Here is a 27,474-nt window from a genome sequence, read left to right as displayed (position 1 = left end):
ATTAGGGTGGGTGGCTGTACCACCTACAAAAGACTTACCACTAGCAGTCTATTCCAGGGTTCAGCCTTGGGCACTCTTCTTTGGCATTTACTTCTCAGAGGTCAAAGCAAATGCTCGGGGTTTAAGGCTGACCAAGTCTGCAGATGGCTGTAAATTTGGTATCATCATAAACCCCTAGGGGACATCACAATCCTCCAAGAGGGCCTTTTTCCAAACAAGCAGCTAGTGTCAAAACCATGGACTAAAACTAAATACCAAGAAATGTATAATGTACAATTGTGTCCTTCTACAAGCATGAGTTCCCTTGTAACTATCACACTGGCAACACACCCCTTGCAAGCTGATCCCATAGTCAGGCCTCTGGGAATCTGTGCCAGCAGTGAACTCTTCATTGATCACCATGTATTCAGTATTGTAAGAAAGTCCTTCTAGGTAAAAAGTGTATAAAAACAAAAAAGGGGCCAGCACCAGGCTAGCAAGAACACAGGCAAATTATTTGACATTAATTGTTTTGCAAACTGTGGAACTGTTTGGTCATTTATTTGGCCACTTTATTTGGCCACATGTACTTGTCAAGCATTTTACATTGGACAAACATCAAGACAGTTTAGATGTCGCATATCGGAACATTTAGGAGACATCAGGAATGCTAGAATGATCAATGCTTTGTATAGACACAGCTTGATTCACAACACAGCCAAATTTACATTTACCATCATTGATAGAATATTGGGAAACAAATCTTTCAAAACAGGGTGGCATAACTTACTTAATACCAAAGAAAAGAAATGGATAGTCAAATTAGGTGGTCTCTTTCCACCAGGTTTAAATGATAAACTGTAATATATTGTGTATAAGTAGGAGGTATGCCTTGTATTTTTGAGTATAATATTGCCATTTATATTTTTCTGCATTTCTAATTGTTTATTTTTTTAGGTTTATTTTTGCACATAAGATCTATTTGCACTATCTTTTAATTATGTTTTTCTCACAGGAAATGATGTAATTTATTGCTTTATTGGATACTATATTTAAATGCAGTTTTTGTACTGCTAATCATGTCTAACCACTGAGGAAAGCTATATGCTGAAAGCGTTCTGGTTATAATAAGCATTTACTGCTTCTAATTCCTGGTGCTGGCCCCTTTTTTGTTTTTATACAAGTTACTCTGGCCTGTGCATCTACCGTACTTGCTAGCCTTTCGTTGGTCCAGATAAAAAGTGTGCAATGAAAATGTATGACTTCCGAGTCCAGGGATATAATTCCACTGTACTCTGCTCTCATTAGGCCCATCACTGAATATAATGCCCCATTTGGTATACATATATCAATACATCTGTCACGAGTAGAGAGACCACCATGTTTTCTCACTTAAAAAAAAAAAAAAAAAGGGCCTAATTCACAAAAACTATAAAGACTATCTCAAAGCCTTGCTCATCTTCCCTTTATCATATAAGGCTGGTAAGAGGGGACTTTTGTATTGCACATAGAGCTTCAACAGACCCTGTCATGTCAGCTATCACACATTTGCAAGTCCAATGGTAGCGTGAATAGCCATTCAAGGGATCTCAATTTCTTTTGCAATGTAAATAGAATGTGTTGGAGGAATAGGTTTACATCACAGTAAGTACCTATTCAATGGAACCATCTTGTACTCTACATAAAGAAAAGTATTAGTCTTACGCTATTCTAATGGAATTTAGATTAATGGATGGGAAATCAAAAATATACCTCTGGTTTAGCAGCTGTATCCCTAATGGCTATAGGTAACAAGTAAATGTCCCATCATATCTTTATTCTTCACACATCTTGGTTATTTGTACACAAACATAAGTGTTAAAAACTACCATGGGAATATAATGCTAGGCTTCTTAACATCCTCTCAGATCAATATCTTAGTACCCATGGAAATATACAGAACAATTAGAATCAAAAATATACAGTCTTACTTGCTGAGTAATACACTAGATATGATTGTAGCAGAAAGCTAGTCGTCATCTTAAAGCAATTGCATTTCTTTTGGTTGGTAAGGTACTTATGTAGTATTTTTTTAAATTCTTGTAGTGTGGTTAGTAATCCATCTTCTATAGGTGGGTGGTTCCAGGTAGCAGGCCCTAGCCATGTAAAGGCTTTTTCTCCTAACTGTAGTTTTGAATTAAGGTCAGTTGAGTAGCATACCATTGTCTTGGCTACGTCTTAAGGGGTAAAGCAGTTCCTTAAAAGCAAGTTCAGTTCTTAGAGGTAGGTAGTATCCTAGCAGGTAAAAAGTCATTTATAGATGGGCAATGAAGTTCACAATGACGGGTGTGAGAATATGCTAGCAGTGCAAATCTGAAAGTCATATTTTCAGTTATTTGTGTTCTTTGGGTGTTGTAAGATGAATCTAAAGTTAGCAGGGCTGAGGACTACTGCAGTTTTCCGAGCTGTATATTCTTAGTTATAGCAGTTTTGGCTATTGGTGATAGCAGGTGCTAGGTCTTGTAGGAAAGTTTGAGTTGTGATAGAACTTTGGTAGAGATTTAATTTGTGTGACTGGTGAAAGTAAGTGAGGAGTCAAGACTAATGCCTCTGCATTTATTCAGTAACATTAGAGATAACGTGTGCTTGTGTGTCCTTCAACAGAGTAAGTCTGATACTTTTTGGGGGGGAGGTGAGTAGCATTATACTAATTTTTATGGTTAATTAGGAGTTTATTTATAGCTGACTATTGGCACAGTTTAGGAAAACTGTTTTGTAGTTGTCCTTGCAATTCTGAATTCAGCTTGTTGGCTTCTAGGAGAAAACTACCATCAGCATATAGATTGATCTCCAGGGAAGGTTGGTCTTTTGTTAAATCATTAATAATGAGAAGCAGAGAGGGCCTAGTACACAGCTTTGGGGTACTCCTCTGTTGTGGGTACCTTGGCTCGAGTACTGATGATAAAAGTAGCCTATTTGTTTTTGTAACATCTGGTGTTTGAGTAATATTTGTATTGTATAAATATAGTTAGTTATGATTTTATTAAATCTTGGGGAATTCTTTGACTCTGTTATTGAATTCATTTATATAGTATGTTTATGTTCCAATACGGAGTATAGAATTTTTCTCCCCAGGTGTTAAATGAGTCATAACTACTTGGACAGACCCTAGTAATGATTCATAGCTAATTTGTTATACCTCAGTAATAAAATCAACGAGTAACAGTTGTTTTGGCTATTGAATCACAAATTCGATATCCAGTGGGACCCTAGCTTGTGAAAGTTGCCGGTATCTCCCCAATCATAAAACTGTAATTAGTGGGGGTTTCACAGGGTTCATTGCTAGGCACTCTGCTGTTTGGCATTTATTTTACAGACATGCAAACCAATATCCCAGTACTGTGGCTGACCAAGTTTGCAGATACCTGCAAGGTGAGTACTGTAATACACACACACACACACACACACACACACACACACACACACACACACACACACACACACCTGTTGATAATAAGCAGTTCCAGAAAGGGATGGAATATGCACATACCTGGTCTATCAAAACTGGTCCAGTTTCATACAGAAATATGCAGCATAGTAACATCTCATACATCATCCTTTTCAGAGATATGGTCATAAGAAACCCAGATAATTTTGTAGACAGCTCTTTCATTTAGTCATGCTCCCACCATAGGCATGAATTTTTTTTGTGCGTGTCCCAGGCCTTTCCAAAAGTATCCAACGAAGTCTTTACACTACTTTACTCTTCCATTATCGAATACAGTTCCCCCTTGGTATGTACAAATTCAAGCAGATCACTCAATAAGAAAGGCTGCAGAGGTTTCTTAGCTAAATATATTAAAATTTTCAACTATTCTAGTACATTAGCACAACTTTCTTTTTATTCACTAGCACACTGATTACTCTGAGGTTTCATGTGACTCGGTTTTTAATTCATGAAAGACCTCCTATTTGACCTTCTGTTTCTTTACAAAACCAATGGTTCTACAAACACATACACAAATGTTCACCACCAGGTACGTAAGACTTGTTGGAGGGATAAGGCACCAACTCAATATGTTCCCAGCCTATGGAATGGGTTACCACTTCCGGTCAAGTAAAGTACTGCCTTGGCTACCTTTAAGGTAAGTTTTGATGACTAGATGCATAGAGACAATTTACTACAGGGATATGTATGGCCCTGCTTGATTTGGGAAGTGAGACCTAGTAAATGGTTGAAAAAGGTTGACAAGAACTTTTAACTGTTTGTTTAAAGGTGTATATGGCTAGGCATCTTACGTTCCTTGTGTTCACTTGCTTCTTATTGCTTGGATGTTGCTAATAATAGAGTATGACATCTACACCCTTCCCTCCAGAGCAGCTGTCTCCTACCTTTATAGATTAGAAGATCATTGATTCTGTTGTGCTTGAAGAAAGTTTTTTTGTCCCACACAGATATGTACTTACACTTATCACCAGTGGGAGACTCAGACTAGCAGTGACTGGACTTCAGATTTGCATGACCCACACATTCCTCTCATTGGCATAGACGTTTGGTTGTATTCCGAAGCTGCTGTACTTTGAAAGTTCCAGTTCACTCAGTGCAGGAAGGAAAACAAAATCATTTTAGTCGGCAATTTATCTGCACATAATGAACTCTTGATTTCGTGGCTTTAGAGAAGTAGCCTGCAACAAGCTTAGGAGTTTGTTTTTTGAACTTAGCTGACTGCTGTAAAACAGAACGTTTCACCATGGCCTGCTTTAAGTAACCTGTTTTCTTTCATGGATAAAGCTGGTGTATTTCAACAGGCTCTGTTTGTAAGGATGAATGTTGTGTTCAGTACTAGGGCTGAGCTACCGTTATATAAAAGCACTTTGGAGTTATTGGGGATAATTATACCAAAAGCTTGGCCATGGTGTGGTGTGCTTACCACAGTAATAGGTTTTAAAGGGTTTTCTCAGTCAGCAGATTTACATTGATAAAAACATTTCACGGCTCTTGTCAAATGCTTCTTGCTGAGGATCCATTCTTCATATCCTTCGGCTAGAAAGAGCTGAGAAGTGAAATAAGAATTATTCAGCTAATCGTGTCACTTATGTCATAGTTCATTGTTCTTTTATTTATTTTGGTAATGCTCACTAGCAGAAGTATTTGAGATTCTTATGGTGAATTGAGTATGTTGATAGTGGGTAAGTTCAAACGTTAAGGACCTGCTGAATGAAATCTGTTTGAAGGACTGCTGTTAAAGTGTATGTCCTGTTGAATGTTCCTTTACTACTGACTCACTGGTTCTCCAACCAATATAGTATTGTTTATATTCTAGGCAATCTACGTTTTTCAGAAAGCAGCCGTTTTGAGTATGCTGCCAGATGAGGTGGTGAAAACAACTGGAGAGGATGTCGTAGCACTGTTCAGGTCAGCTATGTCTATGTTCTACATATTAAGCTGTTCCTTTTTGTAAGTCCACAGCATCACCTGTCAAAACAACAGTCAGTGCCTTCCTTTCATGAAACTTCTACATGTAAACAATTCCTCTTTTCTGCCTTATCAATATGACAACTTTCTGTCCACTTGTCCTGCAAGCCCTACCTCTCAGCCTCTTAGCACATGAAATCTGGATAAACCCAGAAATAATGGGGGCACCAACCTGGAAAATATGTGCAGATTTTAAATATTGCTGTCGCTATGAAAAAAAAAAATGGTTTTTGTGTGCATTTTCTAAAGGATATGAAGTGTGAATCTCAAATGTCTTGTCATTATTTAGTAACTTCAATCCTGAAAGATTTGCCAGAAAGCCACATTTTTTTGAGGAGCAAACCAAAAATATTAAAGAAAAATCTGGGCATTCTGCAAATTTCTGGACAGTTGAGAGGTATGCCCCAAGCTGTGATTCTTTTTCCTGAGCCGCATTTACCGTATCTTTTATTCCATTAAAGTGTTCGCATAGGTGCTACTTAGTTTTAGCTTCTCTTTCCATCTCTTTTTGCATTGTCTGCCATTTTCTCTGCTGCACCCTTGTAGCCCTATTCTTCATTGATTGGTGGCTTCATGTACTCCTTTTGCCGTCCATACAGTACACATTTCTGAATGCATGTTTTAGGAGACTGACTTGCTTGTGTAATTGTGCATTTCTTTTCCGTTCAAAACATTTGTTCATTTTCTTAATCTAGTGTTATATGGACTAATGCTGTAGAGTTTGTTAGCATTATAATTTATTGATTTAAGCTACAGTATTCCCCCCGTCCCCAAAGAGTTTTATCTAACTTAGGCCAAATGGTGCAGGAGAAGAGCTCCATTATCTAGCATGGTCAGTTAGTGGCCCAGATGCTAGCAGAAGGGGCAGTTGAGAAAAGGGAATTCAGGAGTCATGTCATATTCTAGTTTTCTTGTCTACCTCAGAGTAAGGACTGTGTTTTTGCAATATGTGATAGCCCAGTGATGGAAGCAGTAAAACAGGCAGGTGGGGTTTCTCACTTAAGTTGTTTGCAGTGGGGCACAGATGTGGAAGCACTTATGCACTTCCCAAACTGACTTTAGCACACATCATGCAGTTGTGCATGAATATGGGTAGCCTTTGATCCTTGCAGAGGTGGTGACTGGGCCCATGCCAGCAAAAGTCTCATTTCTGCAGCATAGGTAAGCTTTATATGAGCAATGAATAGGATTTTGATTAGTTGTGGTAAGCTGAGAGGTCAAAAACTTAAAAAAAACAAGCAATGCATCTACTAAGTAAGAAAATTTAGTTGTAGGTTATTATGGTGCGTGTGTGTGTGTGTGTGTGTGTGTGTGTGTGTGTGTGTGTGTGTGTTTATTACATGATGATGAAAAAACAGAATAATGAAGCAGGAGTACAAGTATCCATCCTGAATTGCTTCAAACTTATGCATTTGTCCAAATTTTGAATGGTCTTTTTCTTAATTTTCCATCCGGAATATAAAGTACTGTTGGTTATGAATATTCTATCAGACTTTATCAGGCTTTTCTGCATCTGCCTTGCACCAGAAATTCATCCCTGGTTTGCCACCTATATCTCTAATACAAACCAGTAACCTGTAAATGGTTCATCTCCCAGGCCCATGCTTACACTTATCAAGGGTATCAGAACTTGTCAGAGATTCTCCTTCCGGCTCTTTTTGCATTAAGTCTGCTGATGTTCTTTGTGTTTCACTGTTGCAGTCACCACCTGTGGGTCATCCCTGCTGTGGTAGCCCTCGGCCGGCCCGAATGCCAGAGTCAATGTTTTTCTGCATCGGCTGCTGTCGGTGGCTGCCTGACGCCAGGTCATCAGTGCTATACAGGAAGGCAACCAAACCCATTACACCAGTCTTTCTTGCCGTGGAGCCCGTAGCAGAAGCAGTTAGCAAGTGTGCCAGTCAGTCGCTACCAGAGTTTGATTTACAGCTGAAAACGTTTAAAGCTAAGTACCCGTTGGGGATCCTTTTTTCTTGTACTAACCGATGTCCAAAAAATTAACAATTGCCCTGTCTGTGGAAAGCAAATACCACACCGAGACTTGCAGTCATACTGCATCACTTGTTTAGGCCCAGATCACGACTTCCCCCATTGCCGGTTCTGTGCCCTTTTTAACGTGAGAACCATTCGTTGTAGAGCTCTTATTGTAGCCAGGTATTTTCATTCTGAAATTACATCAATCAAAAAACAATCCATAGACATTTCAAAAAAAAACGTAAAGATAAAGATAGAGACAGACCACACAATGGTAAGCATTCCTACAGCTGTACCACTAAGCAGGTTGTCAGTTCTCCGGAATTCAGTGAGGTGACTTCGCAGCCCCTGATGCCCAATTCGATACCTTTTCAGGCCTCTACTGAGTTCCTTTTGGAGTCCGGTATGCAGCAGAAATCTTCTTTGTCTTCCGAGCCTTTGGTTGTCTCTACCTTGGTTGGGTCCGGAGCCACGACACAGGCACGAGCTTCCGAGGAGGTTTTTCGCATTACCGAATCTAGATAAAAAAACGCCTTCTCCGACTACCATTTTTGTCTGACCATTGGATACTCTTAGGCCTAGAGGCAAGGCCACTCCTAGGAAAACTAACTCTAGCCACCATTTTTACCCCTCCTCCCCACCCCAAGCTCAAATGCTTAAAATGGCAGAGGATCTTATCACCCTTATCAAGGGTAGTCAAGCCACACCTTCTAAAAAGGAAAAGAGACCTTTCTTCTGAAATACTGACAGAACAGGATTCTGAAGAATCTGATTATTCAGATTTTGAAGAGGAGCAACAGCCGCTGATTGCTTATGAGGATTCAGATGCAGAGGAATCTATTCCTTCTGCCTCCCCCACCAGAAGATATTTCCTTTGGGGAAACCTTTCACACCCTTGGGGAACATTTCCACTGAGAATCCCGGGACTTCCCTCAGTCTGCGAAAAGACTAAGAGAGTTTCTAGACCTGCCCCAGCACAGACCCTTGGCCATCCCTCTAGTCTTAAAGGTAGTTGATGATGTCTACCATGAATCTAGCTTAACTCCTGATGCCCTCTCACCTGCTCCCAGAAAACCTGACAGGTAATACAGAGAACTGGATTCTCACAAATACCTGTACAGAAATCCTGTTGCAGACCTGTAGGTCATTACACAGGGACCAAAAAGAGCTAAGGCTAGTTCTGCAAAGAATCATATTCCTTCTGACAAGGACTCCAGCGCTCTGGACAGATGGGGTAAAAAAGTAAACACCTCTGCAACCTTAGCTATCAGAGTACTCAGCTGTCAGTTCTATATGCTAAAATATCAATAACGCACTTTGAAACTACTAAAACAAAAGATTTCAACCTTTCGTGAATGTGCCCATTCAAGAGTTAGCAGATTTACTGCACTCTACTTGTCAAGTGGCCAAACACTCATTACGCTCTGGATATGACAACCTAGAAGCCTCAAGCAGGGCAGTAGTGTCAGGATCTGTCATTAGGAGACATGCATGGTTGAAGGAACAACCTCTCCCTGATCATGTCAAGTCTAAACTAATTGATGCACCCTTGGATAAGGACCGCTTGTTTGCAGTAAAAGCAGAGGAGGTACTTAAAAAGATGGAAGACAAAACAAAATCTATGCAAACAGTAAAATATTTCCTTCAGGTATAACCTCCTAGGTTCAGCAGGAATTTTCCCTCAAAACACTGGTCCTTTCCTGCATCTAGCAGACAGGGGGTAAGGTAAGCTTCGCAGGGAGAGACCACCCAGACTCTTATCCCAGTGACAGCAGAGAACTAAACAGTGGACCACATCCGCTGCAAAGGCAGGGAGTTCTAAGCCATCCCTCTATGGCAAAAACTCTCAGTGACTTCCTCTCCCCCCTCTGCCCTCTTTCCACTCACCAAAAACTAGGAGGAAGGCTTTCCCCTCTGCAAAGAAAATTGGCTTTCTGTAATAAGAAGTTATGTACTCACCATAACGTTCCATCTGAAGGTAGCATTTTGTCTGCACCCTTGTGGGTGTTGATCCGATGCTATCGGATCCGCAGCAACTTGTTTCAAACTAATGGATCGAGGCTAGCTCTCCTCCCTTCACCCATAATCCCCCTACTCCATGACCCTCCATGACCTCATGCTTTGCCCTTTCCCTCAATAAAAACCCAAAACAAATAGATCCGAGATCAGAAGAAGGCCCGAGGAGAATGGAAAGATGGGAATGGACAAAGTTGCAGACCCAACTCCCTGGACATATTTATGTGAGTACATAAACTTTATCAAATGTGGAGTTCATTTTCAGGGCAACCTGTGGTTTAGTCAGTCCCCAGCTACCTGCACCTTGGGTGGCCATCAAGGAAGGATATTGAAGCACCATGAGAGCAAAGGATGCTCTCATCTCTCAGTGATTACATCCAGTTTGTATTGGTTAATATAAAGAAGGTGTGGAATGAGTGGCTGCCAGAACGAATAAGTGCCGAACGAACTTGGGATCAAAAGTGGAAAGATGAGAAATGGAGCGGTGACGAACTCCTTGGGTCTGGGACTCCCAGGGCCGGCTTGCAATAGGATACATTGATACATTGAAATCCAGCGTGAGATACCTATTTAAATCGCCACTTTCCCTAAATTTGATTTAAGAATGAAATATGAGCTGGGCTATGGTGTTCCAGCTGTTGGCCAGAATGAGTTGTCTAATGCCCCCTATGATTATATGAGTAACAGCTGTACTATTCCTTAATCTGATATTTAGTTTAGCTTTAAATTTTGATTTATGTTGATTACTGATTGGTTTCTGATGGTATCTTTTGGGAAAAGAGGGAGTTCTGTCTGAGACGCAAATAAGGAGACTTCAGAGAGAGCTTGAAAGCTCAAACACTTTTCCTGGGTGATGGCTACAGAAAAATGCATTTTTCAAGAATGCTATTTGAGGATACTGAGGCGTCTGAGTCAAGAGCGGAAGCGAAAGGGGTGGAAGAAAAGGGGCTTAGAGAACTAGTGCAAGATCCCATGGTGTAACGGCTCCCTTTATAGGGTGCCTTGAAGAAGAAGGTGCCCTTGAGAAAGGTTTAGGCCAACTGATCGGATATCAAAGGCCCTGTATCATGTCCCACATGATAATGTGTGATATGGCTGCCTAGCGCCTTCATGAGTTGAACACTAATAGGATAGTCTAATATAGGCGGAAGAGGGGAGGAGGGATAGGAAGGGATCTAGATCATGGAAGGATCCTGATGGAGAATGCTCCGATCAACTGGAATTTTTCCAGGTTTTGCGTAAGCTGCCACAGGGGACTGGGGCTTTGAGCTGCTGGTAGGATACTTGCCTGGACTGGGGAGGAGTCTGGAGTCCTAGGAAGGCTTTGAACTGTGCTGACATCCTGTGAGGGGTGGAGGGAGTCAGGTTGGAGGACTTGGATTGTCATGGGATGGGAGATGAGGAGAGGGACAGGGGAGAGAGGATGGAGGATGAGATCAGAGGCCCACAGAGGAATGGGAAGGCCAGAGCGAGGCAGGCATGAGGCTTTGAGGATGCTCCCTGTGGCCTAGGGGTGAGGAGTTGCTTGCAGTCAGTGAGCCGGACTGTAGCAGGATAGGCATAAAAATCTCTTGCATCAAGCCAGGAGCATGAGAGAGGCCAAAGGAGAATCCCCTGGAGATGGCAGCCAGGCATTTAAAATTTGGAGTTTCAAAATTTGGAGAAGGAAAAGGCAGCCGCTACTGAGTGGTTGGTGTTTGGGACTGAGTAAAAGGGTCGACCATTGTGCATCATGTGCGTGTAAGGCTCCAGAAGAAGTGGATGTTGAGGCATGTCCGAATGATGAAAGAAGTTAAGCTGATAGGTTGCAATCTAGGATGCCCGTCCTAGTTGATGTTCATACTTTCATGGCCAGACGTATAGGCTGTTGTCTAGTTATGTGTGTTTGTACCTGTATGTTGTCCTACGACATGTTGTCCGCCTGTGCCTTGGGTTCCTATGGAACTCTCATGTGAAGTGCCAACAGCGAATGCTCTCCTCTGTCTCAGAATACTGAGATGCCTGGGAATCCTGAAGCTGGGAGTTCCCATCTCGCCTGCCATCCTGCCTGGCCCATACGAGGGGAGGAGAGGCGCTTGGACCCACCGTGGCGAGAGGGAGGCCCTGCAGAGTGAGGGGTCCATGGGAGAGGAGTGCGATAGAGGAGCCATAATGAGAGCCTTCTGCACCAAATGCTGCTAGCATGTACCATGTGAGAAAGGGAAGGAAAGACAAGACCACCAGATCCGTCTGTGAAGTGGAAGGGATTCAGACAGAACCAAAACCAGAAGTCGCTATTGCATGCAGCCATGGATAGCCAAGCACCGCAAAGCTCATGAAGGAGTCTCTTGGAAGGAGAGGTACATTCCTGGGCACCTGCAAATTCCTGACTTTCTTTTGGGCCAGGAGGGCCATCTTGGGTCTATGGGCATTCTATAAATTCTTTCTATGGTGTGTGTAATGGGCCAGAAAAGGTGATGAGTTGATGCCTTGTTAATGCCATGGGGTGGGGATTGGGCCAGGAGGGATTTAGTAGATATTCGATGAGTGTGGTTAGGCGGTCAGGGCAGCAGGTGGAATGGCTGGAAAGACCTGTATTCCCTGGAGTCAGAGATGCGTAATCATCTCTGGTAGTGTGAAGGGGCTGTGGGGGGAGGAGTCTCAAGGACCCTGGGAATGTGACCCATGAACTGGTGAACCCGAAGGAAGCTAACCTCCTGGACAACCTGATCCCATTGAATAGGTGAATGTGGGATCCACAGGTCTATAGAGGCCTATAGAGCACATCTGTCCTCCTTAAGAAGGTAATTGATCGGTCTCCATTCTTTTTTTTCGCAGGTAAAGGTTACTGAAAAGGAAAATAGGGTCTTGTCTAGGACCATTAAGTGGTCGTTTTTTGCTTACAAAGAACCTGAAATTAGGAAAAATCTAGGAGCTGGCTGATAACCCCGGGGCCGGGGGCGCTTTTTCTTTGGTTAGGACATGCTGAATTCCCCTCTGATCAGGTGGTACATCGGGAGGTTTTTGAATGGGGGGTGTTTGAATGGACTCTTTTGCTGGGTGTTTTTTTTGCCCCCCGACTATGCGTAGGGGTGGAGCAGCTCTCTGCAAGTGAGGGTCTTGTGCGCAGTGCTCCTGACAGAGAAGTGCCGACTGCCCCCTCCCCCAGCCAGCAGAGACTCTCTCCCTGCTAGGTTCTTGTGACCGGCTCAGAGCCGTTCTCTGGAAGCCCTCGGGCAAAGGCCCCTCCCTGCCCCCCTCGGCCACGAGAAAGGTTCTCCCTGCCCTAAAGACGGACTGAGAAAGCTGGCGGGTTGGGAATGATGTGATTTCCATCCCATCATTCTCTTCTTTGGACAGTGTCTTTGAAAGGAAGGACCGCCTGAGCGGACTCCATCCATCGACAGCTGCAAACCTTCCCATCAATCTTTCGACAGTGCCAAAACTAGCAGAACCGTTGAAGCAAAGCATCAGAGGCCACAATCAAAAGACCTAAAGCATCGTCAGGTGCTTTAAAGGTTGCCAAGAGTCTCATGTGGAGAGCCAGGAGCATTTCGCATTGGGGTGGCTCTCTGGCCTAAAGGGGCCGGCTCCCTCTGTGAGGTGTCAGCTATTCCAGAGGCGAAAAAAAATTAGTACTGATGTGGCTTTATATATTGGAGTACACTTGCTTGTCATCCGCCACATGGAATATCTTGGAGAGACATTGGCGGATTCTTTGATATATCTCTCCCATTCAATTGGCTTATGTGCTGCTAGAGCAGGAACTCTTCACGGAGAAGGTCGCTGAGTGGATGGACTCGCTCTGATAGAAGAGCCGGCATTCACCTGAGAGCTGAGGGGCTCTCTAGGCTTCATTCCCTCTCCCTGGTCCAGTGTGATCGGGTCTGAGGGGGGAAGGGAATTTTAGTCCGGGCGCAGGATTATTTCAGCCAATGTGGACACCTAGAGGGCGGCCAGTTCAGCTTGAGGGGGACCAGGGATCTAGAGAAACCCACAGTCCAATAGGACGGAACGAGACTAGTGTCAAGGAGGACACCCGGGAATGAAGCGGGCCTCCCCGAGGACCTCCAGGGGGTCTCCGACTCAGAGGGAGGGCACCTCTGCACAGGACTCAGGGCTGATCCTCCAGCTCAGGGGGGATGTCTCAAGGGGAACCATGTCAGAAGAGTCTTCCTCCAGCATCTCCTCCTGTCCCGTGTCCTCTGTTACATCCTCAGAGAAGCGTCTTTGCCGAGACTTGCATTCCTGCTTGGATCCTCTTCAACAGGGGAGCTGTCGAGAGCAGGACCAGGGGAACTCTTGGTTCATCGCTGGCCCTGAACCAGGCTGAGAGAGATGTGGCCTGAGCCCACTCTGATCTTGCCGGGTGGATCAACGGATGACAGAGACCCAGGAGACCAAAGGACCGAGGTGACAGAGCCCTGGCTCACTTGAGGAGTCTCCACAGGGATGAAGGACAAGGCTTGAAGCTCATCTGGATCTGAAAGGACCATCGGGCTCTGACCAGATGAAGCGATCAGCGCATGCGCTCTGGCACTGGGATCTGACCCACCACTCCCACCCCGCTCCGATGGAGCCCGATCAGAGCAGTAGCGGGGGGGGTGGGATCGGATCCGGACCAGAACTGGGGAGGGGGTGGGATCCGAAACACTCCATGTTGGCCGAACTCGAACGCCACCTCCGCATCGGATGCTCGGTCAGGATGACAGAGGATGAAGGGCAGGCGAGGAGAGAGGAAGGTACCGAGGATAGGCAACAGCCTTCCAGCTCTGCAGCTGATCTCTGGATGAACCGCGGATCCTACCGGAGTTGGCGGAAGAGATACGCACCGTGGAGGATGAAGAGGAAACGAGGCGAGGCTGGGGTGGAAAGCCCCCTCGAGGCAGAGTCGGGCCTCCTCCTCCTCGGGCGGGTCTAAGAGGATTGGAGGAGAGGAGGGAGGAGACCGAAAGCAGCGGAGGGAAAAGGCAGTCGGAGGCTGTGGGGGCGAAGCCGGGCTCGCTCCCACGCCCTCCCTCGGGTGCTTCCCTGTCGGGCCTCCCGGTCAGGGAGGGAGACAGGCGGGGCCTGGAAGGGGGCACCCGAGGCTAGGGGGCAGAGCCTGAGAGTCTCGTTCCGGAGGAATGAGCCCGAACCCCAGGCACGGCCGGCAAGCAGTCGACTGTGTGACAGCCCAAGGCCAGTCGGTTGAGGAGGTTTCAGCAATAACAGTTGAGCAGCTGCATAAGTGTCCCAGCGGGAGGCAGCCATCAACCCCAGCAGGCCCGAATAACCGAACACGGCCACAAGCGAAAACCACCGGGGCTTTCAGTGTATTTAGCAGAAGCAAATTGTATTAAGTGAGAAACATTTTTAAACAAACACAGCTACAAGAAACAACAACAAAAAGGAGTATTTGAAAAAAAACACCTCGACCAGCCTTTTTCTTACACACAAGATTGCTTTGACACTTTTATGACTTTTTAAACAAATAGTGCTAGGGAAATATTTTAAGAAAAAAACACAAGGGACACAAAACACACTTTTCTGACGGCACCAGATCTGAGCTCATTAAAACGAGCTATCCACAAATGAACTAGGAGGATTCTGATCAAAGGATCAATGGGTCATAAAGATAATTTTTCAGGGATACAAATTATCCTTCAATGAACTCCCAATTCCAAGAGGGTATCCAGACTTACCTCCAAATCTGTGGGCAGAGGCATTGGAACAAGTCCAGACTCTTGCATCTCAAGGGGCAGTAGAACCTGTCCCCTCAGATCAAACAGGCAAAGGCTTTTATTCCAGACTATTCCTTGTTCTCAGAAAAGAGGGCACTTGGCGCTTCATCCTGGATCTATCCATTCTGAACACCTTCCTGGTGGTCCCCAAATTCAAAATGCTAAGTTTGCAGCAGCTGCTGCCTGTGCTGACAAAAAGTGCCTGGTTAGTTACCCTAGATGTAAAAGATGCCTACCTGCACATTCCCATAACGGATTCCTGCAGGAAATTCCTTCACTTCAGAGCAGGTTCACAACACTTTCAGTTCTCTGTGCTACTCTTTGGCCTATCTACTGCTCCCAGAGTAGCCTTTTGCAGACAGAAAAATATACAAATTTACCCTTATCTGGATGACTGCCTCATTCAGGCAGATTGCAAAGAAAAGCTCCTCAAGGACCTCCTCTTTGTCAAAACCTCCTTAGGGTACACCATCAATGAGAAAAAATCAAGGCAAACTCCCTCCAAGAAGATCATTTTCTTGGGAGCACTGCTGGACACAGCATCCCATATGGCCTTCCTATCCCCAGAAAAGCAGAGCTTCCTGCCTCTCTATTTTACACAGCTGGCTTCCAGAAGTCACCTCACTGCGAGGAAGGTCCTGTAAGCCTTGGGGTATATGGCATCTTGCATCCTTCTAATTCCTCTGGCCAGGCTTCACATGAGAATACTTTAGTGTTACCTAAAGAACCTTTGGTGTCAGCATTCTCAACCTCTAGAGACCTCTCTCCCTCTGATCCCCTGTATAAGGGCTGAGTTTCTTTGGTGGGCAGGGACCTGTGCCCAGAACGAGGGTCTTTCCTTCACCCACCACCCAACCAGACAGACCATTACCACCGACGCCTCAGAAATAGCTTGGGGCACTCACCTAGAAGCCAGGTTCACCCAAGTTCTTTGGGATGCCCAGCACTTCCCTTACACACCAAACAGCAGGAAACGATGACAGTACAAAAGGGTCTGACATCCTTCAAACCCCATCTCAAGTCAGGGGTCCTCCTTATCAAAACAGACACCACAGTAATGTGGTACATCAACAAACAGTGAGGGACCCAGTCTTACCCTCTGTGCAGGCTAGTCATGAACCTCTGTCTGACAGGCTATCAGGTTTGGCCCCATGGAAGAGGCTAATACCTACCAGGGATCAACAGCACCCTGGGAGACCACTTAAGCAGAATCTTACTGGATCCCCATGAATGGCAGCTCCACAGAAAAATCTTTTTACAAATCACTCCGGCACGGGGGACTCCGGAGGTGGATCTCTTTGCTTTGCATCTCAACCATCAGCTGAAACAATTCTGCATCAGGGAGTATCACCACCTAGTGTGGAAGGTGGATGCCTTAACCTTTCCTTGGAACACCCTCTTTATGTACGCATTCCCTCCTCTGCCTCTTATTCCCAATGTACTGATCAAAATATGGGAGGAGAGACCAAAGGCCATCCTCACTGCTCCAGATTGGCCCAGACAGCATTGGTACCCCTTACTGAGCAGCATGACCTTACAGCCTCCCACCTGATCTCAGACCTCTTAACTCCGGTGGGGGGGGGGAATGCTGCACCTAGACTTGCAGACTCTTAGCTATCACTATGGCAATACTCTAAAGGCAAACAAGGGGCCCCTGTTAAGCAAACAGGTTCTAGACATGATCACATAGGCCAGAAGGTCCAGCACCAGAAAATCTTACACAGGAAAATGGAAAGGATTCTGCTCCTGGAGCCAGTCCAGAGGGGGAAATACCTCACAACCTTCCATCCCTCTTATCCTGGACTACCTAGCGGAGCTACTTAATGGTGGCTTCTCCTTCTCCTCTATTAAAATTCACGCTTCAGCCATTTCAGCTCATTTTAATACAGAACAGCCCCTGTTTTGATTAAACAATTCCTCAGAGGGGTTTCTAATATCAGACCTCCCAGAAGGCCACCCACTCCAGCCTGGGACCTGAATTATGTTTTGGAAAAAACTAACCTTACCACCCTTAGAAACTGCTGCTTCAGCAGAACTAAGATACCTCTCCTGGAAGACTGCTTTTCTCCTAGCTATCACGTCAGCCAGAAGGGTTTCAGAACTTCAGGCACTGATGGCCATTGAGCCCTTCATCATCTTCCATGCAGACAGGGTCTCCCTGAGGACTAATCCCTTCTTATGCCCAAGGTGGTATCTTATGCAACTCTCAACCAGGCCATACATCTACCCACCTTCTTTCCTAACCATCAAAACAAGGGGGAAAGAATTCTGCACTCACTAGATGTGCACAGACAGCTCAGATAATATCTGGACCATGCTAAACCCTTCAGGAAAACAGGCCAACTACTTGTCAGCTTTGCCCCAGGGGCAGAGGAGAAGCCCATTTCCCAACAAACCATTTCCAAATGGATATCACACTGTATCCATTTCTGCTATAGATTGCATGGGAACCTGCCCCACTAAGTCTATTCAAACCCATTCCACTAGGGCAGTCTCCACTTCCACAGCATTCCTCAGAGGAGTCCCCACCAGGGCCATCCTGGAAGCTGCCACCTGGACTACCACCAACCTCTATTTTGTAAGGCTAGGGCAGGGTTTGCTCTGCAGTTCTGCAGGGCATGCTGACCCATTCTTAGGTCTCTTACTAATCCTATCACTCCTCTCCTTAGTTTTGGGAATCCTCCCACAGGTGATGACTGCAACAGTGAAACATGATAGTACAGTTGTGTGCACTTACCATAAATGTAGATGCACGAGTGTATTCACTGTTGCAGTCCTGATTTCCCACCCTCCTTCCCCCTTATATCTTCTTTCTTTAGGAAGACATAAGTTTCTAATGGTGGGTTTTAGCCACCACGGCCACCTTTACCATATTTACTTGGGCCTCTGACTGGGTAGGGCAAGAAAAACTGATGTAATGGCATTGGCTGCCTTCCTTTATAGCACTGATGACCTGATGTCAGGCAGCAAGCGACAGCAGCCAGCGCAGAAAAACATTGATTCTGGTATTCAGGCCGGCCGAGGCTACCACATCAGAGATAACCCACAGGTGATGACTGCAACAGTGAATACACTCCAACATCTACATTTATGGTAAGTGTAAACAACTGCACTTTTTCTCTGCTGCAGTGTAGTGCATTGACATTTGCATGTTGATGTAACATCTATGATTGAGAGATACTGCACTTCTGTGCTTATTCTTAGCTTGGACTGCAAGGCTGTGGAGTGCATCATTATGGAACTCATTAACAGAGACATTGGGAACCTCCAAACACTGGACCCTACCCAGTTTGACTTTAAGGACAGATCACACCTTAAACCTGGTGGACTTCTTTGAGGCAGTTACCAAGGCTATAGATGAGGGAAAGGTGGAAATTACAGCCTACCTAGACCTCACTAAGGCCTTCGACACCATTCCTCATTCTAGAATTATAGACAAACTCACCAGCCTGAACATAAACCCCTACATCACAAGAAGGGTTGCCAACTGGCTCACAGACAGAACCCACATGGTGAGCGTTGCGGGAGCTAGGTCCGATTCCAAACTGATTACAAGTAGCATTCCTCAGGGCTCAGTCCTAGGACCCCTACTGTTCGGAATATACTTCTCAGAGGTACAGGCAAGCACAGGAGGACTATGGCTGATCAAGTTTGTAGACGACTGCAAACTAGGGGCTATAATTGACTCTCTGGCTGACACAGACATCCTCCAAAAGGGTCTCACTGAGACAGATACCTGGTGTCAAAATCATGGCCTCAAGCTAAATGCCAAAAAGTGCATAGTCATTCCCTTTGGAAAAAACAAAGTACCCACAAACTACCAGATAGGTGGTAGTCCCCTAAATACGGAAGACGTAATAAGGGATCTGGGGACCCAAGTAGTTAGTAATCTCACCTTTGATAATCACATTGCCAAAGTGGTTAGAAAATCCTTCTATGTGGCCCACCTAATCACAAAAGGATTCGCATCCAGATCAAATGAGGTCATTGTGCCCCTCTACTCATCAGACCCATCATAGAGTACAATGCCCCATTTGGGATATACCGTACAAGACACCTGCAATAGCTGGAAAGACCACAGAAGTACCTCACAAAGAGGATCACTAGCCTCAAACAGATGCCCTATGCAGCTAGACTGAAGAAACTCCAGCTGTACTCTGTTGCATACCGCCTACTCAGAGGTGATCTCTGCCTGACATACAAGGCCATGTCCAACCCAGAATTGATGGACATGCTCCACCTAAAGAAAACCTTATCCCCTTGAGCTACATGCTCTAGGGATCTAAACCTCATCACAACAATAAATAGGACATGCTGGAGGGATAGATTCCTGTTCCAGAGACTTCCCATGCTTTGGAATAAGATTCCAATCTACATTAGGCAGAGCTCCTCGCTAACACTCTTCAAAAGAAACTTTGACGAGTGGATGGGAAAGAGAAAGTTTACCCTGGGGATCACTTCAGTGGCTCTGCTGGACAGAGGCACAGGGAACTAATCTAATGGGGTGGCAAAAGCCAACACATTCTGGCTAGGCTTATAAATGCCTTCAGGCAGATAGCCTAGTACCTACCTATGAACCTATATCCCATGTCTTCCGATGTGAGGAAGCATTGCACGTGCAGCAGACTGAATCTCAGTTTTTCTTTCTTTTTCCTAAAAAAATGTTTTATTTTCAATTAAAATAACATTTACATAATATTTTTTAATGTTTTAAACAGCTATATAGAATATTTACAATAGCCTGACTTTCAATTATATACACTGTATGTTATTAAATATAGAATCAACAGATCAGTTGTCAGAGATACAGTATTGATTATTGCAGTGTCCAACAAAGATATAACTTTCTTCCAAGGATTATTTACCAATGGCCTGGGATAGATTCGTAGTTCTTTGATTTTTATTTCCATCGATGCAGTCTTCAGTACAGTGTAGAATTCTTCCAAGGTCGGGGGTGTATTTGAATTCCACCTTTTGGTTATGCATTTCCTAGATATTGCAAGTATTGTCCATAACAAATACATATTTGACTTATTCAGGTAGGGCCTTCATTTACATTTTGTATAATCAGTGCTTTAGTTATGGTAAAGGATTCATTAAGTAAAGCTTGTAAAAAATGATTGATTCCATTCCAATATGATTTAATTTTATTACATTCATAAAAAATATGAATCCAGTCTGCTTTATTTGACTTTTCACACCTCCAGCAAAAACGTTTGTAGTAGTACTGATCTTTTTAATTCTATCCGGTGTTAAAAATGCTCTGTGTAAGTATTTCCAGTTAAATATTTTCCAGTACTGTGTGTTAGAGGTGTAATTAACTGATAGTAAGATGTTAGTTTTAATTTCTTCTGTTAACTGCAGTGACTGACATTTTGTTAAGAACTGCCAGTATGATGGTTTGGGAATTGTTTTATATGTTGTTAACTCTTTATATAGATTTGAAATGGGATTTTTCTTTTCACAACTATTATATATAAATTCATACAGAAAACCTATTGAATTTGGAATATCTTTAAATGAGGAATTAATTAATCTGCATAAATCTTGAGTGTACATACAACCAGTCCTGTGTTGGAATATTGTAAGCAGTTTTTATCATATGTATATATATATATATATATATATATATATATATATATATATATATATATATATAAAATATTTAATTTATTTACACAGTGAAACCAGCATAAGAATCCATTTTATACCCAGGAGGTTATTGTTTCCCTATATATTTTGTGCGGAAATTTCTTAGTGATGGTAAATGGGATTGAAAGGTCAAACCAAAGTTTTAGATCTATGCTTGCATTGATAAGTTTCATAAAGGAATTGATGTAATGATTAATCAGTGTTGTTTTAGAAGGTTTTGTTATATTGTATACGTATGCATAGTATGTACCAGGGTTTGTTTGATTTGTTTGCTAATAAATTTTTTTTTAACAGATTAAATTCATTTGTTAATATAGCCGTTGTTAATTCTTTCCAGTTGGAAAAATAATTTGTGTTTATCCAGTCTATTGTAGTTTTAAGCACAGATGCTTTTATATATGTTTCTATTTCTGGGAAGTTCAATCCTCCTTGTTTCCAGGGTCTAATGTGATGAGTTAGAGCTACTCTATTCTTTTTGGGATACCATAAAAAGTTTATTAAACATGAATTTATTTCTTTAAGAATGCATCTTTTCAGGAATTAACTGTATTGCTAATGCTACATATAGTATTTTTGGCAATAAGACCGTTTTTATTAATTGCAGTCTGTCTAAAATGTTATTATAATTTTGTTCCACTTTTCTATATATATTTTTATTGTTTCAAAAATGTTTTTATAATTTATTAATATTGTTTTGTTTATATTTTTGCATAGCACTATTCCTAAATAATTTAGTGTAAGTTCTTGTTTTCCTATGATGGATTTATCTGTAACTTGTAGTTCTTTTTCCTTATTTAAAAATAGAAATTTTGATTTTTATCTATTTAGACCTGAAATCTTATAAAATTTCTCCATTACCTCTTCAAGCTCTCCTAATGACTCTCTGGAGTTTGATAGAGTTAATAAAATATCATCAGCAAAAAGCATTATTTTAGATATGTACTTGTCATAGACTTCTATTCCTTTTATTTTTGAATTATTCCATATTATTTCTGCAAGTATTTCTATAGCCCAAGCAAATAAAATAGGAGAAAGGGGGTATCCTTGTTTATTACCTTTTGTTATATGAATGGAGTCTGAGGTGAAATGACCTTATTTAATGTAGGCTAAGTTATTAATATATATTTTTTTAGTAATAAGATGAAGGGAGGAGGAAATTCAGATAATGCTAAAGTTTTAAATAAATATTCCCAGTTGAGGGAATTGAAGGCTTTTTCTATGTCTAATCTGATTACAAGTGTTTTTCTATCGTCTTTATTCACATAATCTATAAGAGTAAGTACCTGTTATATAAAAATCCAGTTTGATCATTAATTGTCTTTGAAAGTGAGATTTTCATTCTGTTAGCTAGGATTGACATGAATATTTTGCAATCATTATTCAGTAATGATATAGGTCTGTATGAGGTGCATAGGGTCTGATGGTTTATTATCTTTTAGAATTGGTGTTAGAGAATATTTCCATGAGGGTGGTATTTTTGCTTTTGACTGGACTTATAGCAAAGTTTTATGAAAAAGGGAGATTACTGTTGAAGGGAAGAGTTTGCAAATTTCCATAATTATACCATCTATCCCTGGAGCCTTGTTAGATTTACTTTCTTTTATCTTGTCAACAATTTCTTTTTAGGATATGGGGTTTTGTAGGTCTAGTTTTAAGTTTTATGGAATTTTTTTATATTGATAAGGTTTGTATCTAAGTTTATTTGGTTGGTATCTAAATCTTCTTTTTTGAAGTGTTCCATATAATGGAACCAAAATGCTTCAAGGATGCCTCCTATATCTGATACTTTTTCCCCATTCTTTCCATGAAATGTTATTTGCTTTAGATTGTATTTTAATTCTTGTAGAAAAGTTATGTAGATATCTGGGGGAGGTGGCTAATGAGTTTATTTTTAATTTTTCCAAGGCTAGACAAGTTTTGTGTGTTGGAATTTCATTATATTTTTTATTTAATTCCTCTATTTCTTTTTTAACTTCTGGACAATTCTGATTTTTTTTTTAGATTTTGCAGAAAGAGTCTGGTTTGCAAGTCTAATGATTCAGATTCCCACTCTCTTTTGTACCATCTAAAGGTCTTACCAAATAAATATGTATTTAATGAGTCCCAAACCATGACTCTACTAATTTATGTTGTATTATTAATTTCAAGAAATAATTGTAGTTCTGACAACATCCAGGGTCTGAATTCTTTAATTTTCGTGATATATGATGGAATTCTAGTTGAAAGGATTAAAGGTTTAAACTCTATTTGGAACTTCATTATCAGAGAGTCATAATCTGAGAAGGGGCATGGAACTATTGAGAAGTTGAGGATTTTTGTTTGTAAATCTTGAACTACAAATAATTTGTCTATTCTGGTTTGTGTTCCAAATCTATGGTCTTTATGGGAAAATAATAAGGATTTCTCATCTTTTACTTTAAAAGTGTCTATTAAATGAAATGAATCAATCCATCTTTTTAAGGATTTTGAAATAGTTGCTATGCTAAAAGACTTATTGGTGGTTTTAGTAGCTTCTAAGGTACAATTAAAGTCTCCTCCCAGTATAAGATTTCCTTTATAATTGTTGGAAATAAAATCTAGGTGTTTTTTAACCATTCCTGCTCCAATTCCTGGGAACCAATATAGATTAGCTAAGGTCCATATTCTGTTATTATATTTAATTATAACAAATGTTAGTAGACCTTCTTTGTCTTCATATTTATAAATAACTTTTGGAGTGATTATGTTTTTCTTCCAGATAATTGATACTTTTATTTTTGTTCTGTAGTATGATTGAGCTAAGACTGTATAGTCCTTACAGTTCCAAATAAAGCTATCATTAGTCTTAAAATGCGTTTCCTGGAGAAATACTACATGTGCCTTATTTAGATTTAAATATTTTAGTAAGTTTGATCTTTTATTTGCATTATTTAAGCCATTAGTATTTAATGATAAGAATGTTAAATCCATTTCAAGTTATTGTTGGAAGAAACATTTTGCTCCTTTTTTTTATTTTGATTATAGTAGTTATACCATATTCTCTGATAATACTGAATGTTATTTTTATGTGTGTACTTGGGAGTATAATTTCTTTCTTCTATAAATACAAATAGGGTAAAATTCTGGTCAGGCTTTAAAAAAGTAATTCTATAAAACATTCATTCTAAAGTATCAAATACACGTAAATATGAATTTCCCATTAAAAATGGAATGAAAGTCATTCCTAATCCAATAGATAAAGATAGATCTGTTGGATTATCACTCATACCTTTAACCAACAATATCAACTGAGCTCCATATGTTAAATTATTATATGGAGAATTTTTTTAAAAGAGATATGAAATTCTATATTACCCATGGTGGTGGTGCTGCGGTAGCGTTGTTGCCTCACAGTAAGACGCTGTCCGGTTCGATTCTCAGCTAGAGCGTCTTCTGCGTGGAGACATGCGTGAATGGGCATACCTTCGTTGAAGTTTGTGCATCAGGCCTGGCAAGCCAGTACGTAAAGATCAACTGCCAATCATTAGCGGACCGGAGTTCCGCTGTGGCGACCCCTAACCGGGAAAAGCTGAAAGACACAAACAAACAAACATTATTCTGTAGTATTTTATATATCAGGATGGAATGTTAATAGTGTAAACAATTATTATGTTGACTTAGAAAATATTCAATATTTAGTTACCCTTAAGAGATCCCAAACATGTCAGATATGTCATTTCGGATAAATTAAAAGCAACAGAGGGCATACACTAAATAAGCCAACAACAAATAGATTATTACTAAAATAATTTGACTAAAAGGACTCTGTAGGAGATAATGAGTGATTACCAATAAAATATGAATATACTGTAGGTGTACTCTCTTCTTTTACTTTCTCACACTTCAGCTCACCAACTTCAACTTGCACTTAAGAAAAGACATGGCTTATCAGTAGTATCCTGACTCTGAGTAGAGGCACCCTACATTCTAGTGTGCAGTGCTTTTACATATTTATAGATTTACAAAGCAGAGTCTAAGAATGAACTATGATCACCCTGACAATTTCCACCCTGCACCTCCTGCTTCCAGCATGGGTAATCACATCAGGTCTAGAATGAATGTGTAGGTACCCATATGGTAATCAAGACTTACCTTAGGTAAGTATTAATCAAATAGTGTTTAGAGCATCTTAGAGAGTTCTTGCAGCAGTTAGAATACGCTTAAGCCTCTCCTCCCATGACCAAAAACAGAGATTTCCCTTCCCTTTCTTTCTCTTTTTTTAAATTAGTACTAATAAAAGAAATTCAACAAACATAGGTAAACAGAAATAACATTCAGTAGTCCATCTTGCACATGACTCGCAATCTATTAAACAAGTCAGTGACTAACATCACTTTAATGTTTGTTTGTGTCCTTCGGCTTTCCCCGGTTAGGGGTCGCCACAGCGGAAGTCCGGTCCGCTAATGATTGGCAGTAGATTTTTATGTATTGGCTTGCCTGGCCTAACGCACAACCTTCAACGAAGGAATGCCCATTCACGCATGTCGCTACATAGAAGACGCTCTAACTGAGAATCGAATGGACAGCATCTAACTGTGAGGCAACAACGCTACCGCAGCACCACCACCGCAGTTACTAACATCACTTTAATAAACATTATAAAGACAAATTAGAAATAATTTGCTAGCTCTTTAAATTTTTTGATAAAGCAAAAAGTTAACAATAAGCTATTTTAACTAAAAGTGTAAAGCATTTCAATTTTTCTTTGCATGTATACATTTCCACTTATATTGTAGTGTCAATAGCTGTCTTTGAAGTCTGTACAATACTTCACTTCTTCAAATCATTCCTTTTTCAATTCAGGTTTTGTTTTGTCAAAATGGCAACAATATTTCAAGGGCACAATTAATATTTAGATTGATGTTTCAAGTAAGAACTTGTCAGTTGCCAATTAAGTTAGTTTAGAATGTATGGTTAGTGCAAATATAGCATGTTGCAAAAATAATATGTATTTTTTTTCGTGTGCTCTAGAGACTGTCATATGCAAGTAACATATATAATGTAGCATATATAGTGCAGATAGCTTATGGATTCAGGTTGTTAAAGTAAGTTATGCTTATTAATCAGGCAGTTTCATTTAATTTCACAAGTAATTTGGGGACATTTTGGGTTGAGTTTCCAGGAATGTGTAGTCCAATGTTGTTGTTGTCTTTTGGCTTTTCCCAGTTTGGGGTCGCCACAGCGGAACTCCAGTCCGCTAATGATTGGCAGTAGATTTTCATGAACGCCGAGGTGCCAGCTCGACGTTCAACCTTCAACAAAGGCACGCCCATTTACGCATGTCTTTCGAACGCCCACCCAACCGTGGGGAGGACATGCAGACTCAACACAGAAGGCACTCCCCGCACTCCAGCCGAGAATAGAACGGGAGAACCTCTTGCTGTGAGGCAACAACGCTACTGCTGCACCACCGCGGAAGTCCAATGTGTAGTCCAATGTGAGTAATTTATAAAGTATTTACAAGTTGTTCTATTAAGTTATCTAATTTACCCTTCCTTAGATTGTAATTCAATTTAATAGCTAAACAACATTACGTTTTTATGTGTTATCTGCTAGGCTAAATGCTCTTCACAGATTCACAAAAACCATAGAAACTGCCACAGTTGTTTTCTGTTGCCATGGCAATGCAAATATAGCAGTTCCTAATCAATGAGTGTTAAAAAAAAAAAAGAAAGAAACTGAAATAGTTCACGAGGCTGATAGAATGTAAAGCTTCACTTCTCACAAGCAACAGTACATTTTTCCCTTCTTTTATATATTATGTTAATATTATAGGAAATAATTCAACTTGACAGTATGTATATAAACAAAACATTTCAGAGTTAATCGCTAACATGCCCCGTAACCCATTAAGCATAACAGTGTCCACCTTTAATCTAATAACTAGTGTAATAACATCTAATTGAGTCCACTTTTCCTCATAAATGTGTCACAATTCATTAAACAAAGCAGAGTCTAACATCTAATAATCATAAAGACAAATAGTAATTTCCTAGCTCTTCAAACTTTATGATATTGCAAAATGTTGACAGTAAGCTGTTTTAACTGGAAGACGCAAACATTTCAATACTTCCTTGTGAATATACATTTTTACTTGTACTGTAGTGTCAAGAACTGTCTTTGAAATGTATGCATTACTTCACTTCTTTCAAGTCATTCATTTTACATTTCAGATTATATTTTGTCAAAATGTCAATAGCATTTCAAGGGCACATTTAATATTTAAACTTATATTTTAAATGAAGTAAGTTTGTACAGAGTGTGAGGTAACTGTAAAGATAATGTTACAAAAAGTAATATGCATCTTTTCATGTGCTCTAGAGACTGTCCATTTCAAGTAACATATAAAATGTAACTTTTACAGTGCAGACAGCTTGTGGAATCAGCATGTTAAACTGAATAATACTTTTTAATCAAGCAGCTACATTTAAGTGCACATGTAGTTTGGGAACATTTCAGTTGTGTTTCCAGGAATATGCAATCCTATGAGTATAAATCATAAAATATTTACAAATCGTCCTTTTATGTATTTATTTTACCTTGCTTAGGTTGTTTTTCATTTTAATAACTAAACATTACTTTTTCTTATTATTTGTTATCTGGGAGGCTAAATGCACTTAGCAGGTTCACAGTGTCCTTAGAAACTGCAGCAATTGTTTACTGTTGCTATGGCAACACAAA

General features: G+C 41.2%; 1 protein-coding gene across 2 annotated transcripts in view; it reads left to right on the top strand.

Annotated features, from left to right (window-relative positions):
- Positions 1-27,474, top strand: part of TTC39B (tetratricopeptide repeat domain 39B) — a 1,202,733-nt gene that overhangs the window by 1,005,858 nt on the left and 169,401 nt on the right. For both annotated transcript variants that reach the window (XM_044077204.1, XM_044077205.1), the window contains one exon: positions 5,283-5,374. In XM_044077204.1, coding sequence (XP_043933139.1) covers positions 5,283-5,374 — 92 coding nt within the window. The remainder of the gene's footprint in view (positions 1-5,282; positions 5,375-27,474) is intronic.

The sequence above is a fragment of the Protopterus annectens genome, chromosome 7.part0, assembly GCF_019279795.1.
Source record: "Protopterus annectens isolate FY-2018-M chromosome 7.part0, PAN1.0, whole genome shotgun sequence".
Lineage (NCBI taxonomy): Eukaryota > Metazoa > Chordata > Ceratodontiformes > Protopteridae > Protopterus > Protopterus annectens.
The sequence above is the reverse complement of the archived record's forward strand: the minus strand, read 5'-3'. Positions and strand labels throughout refer to the sequence as shown.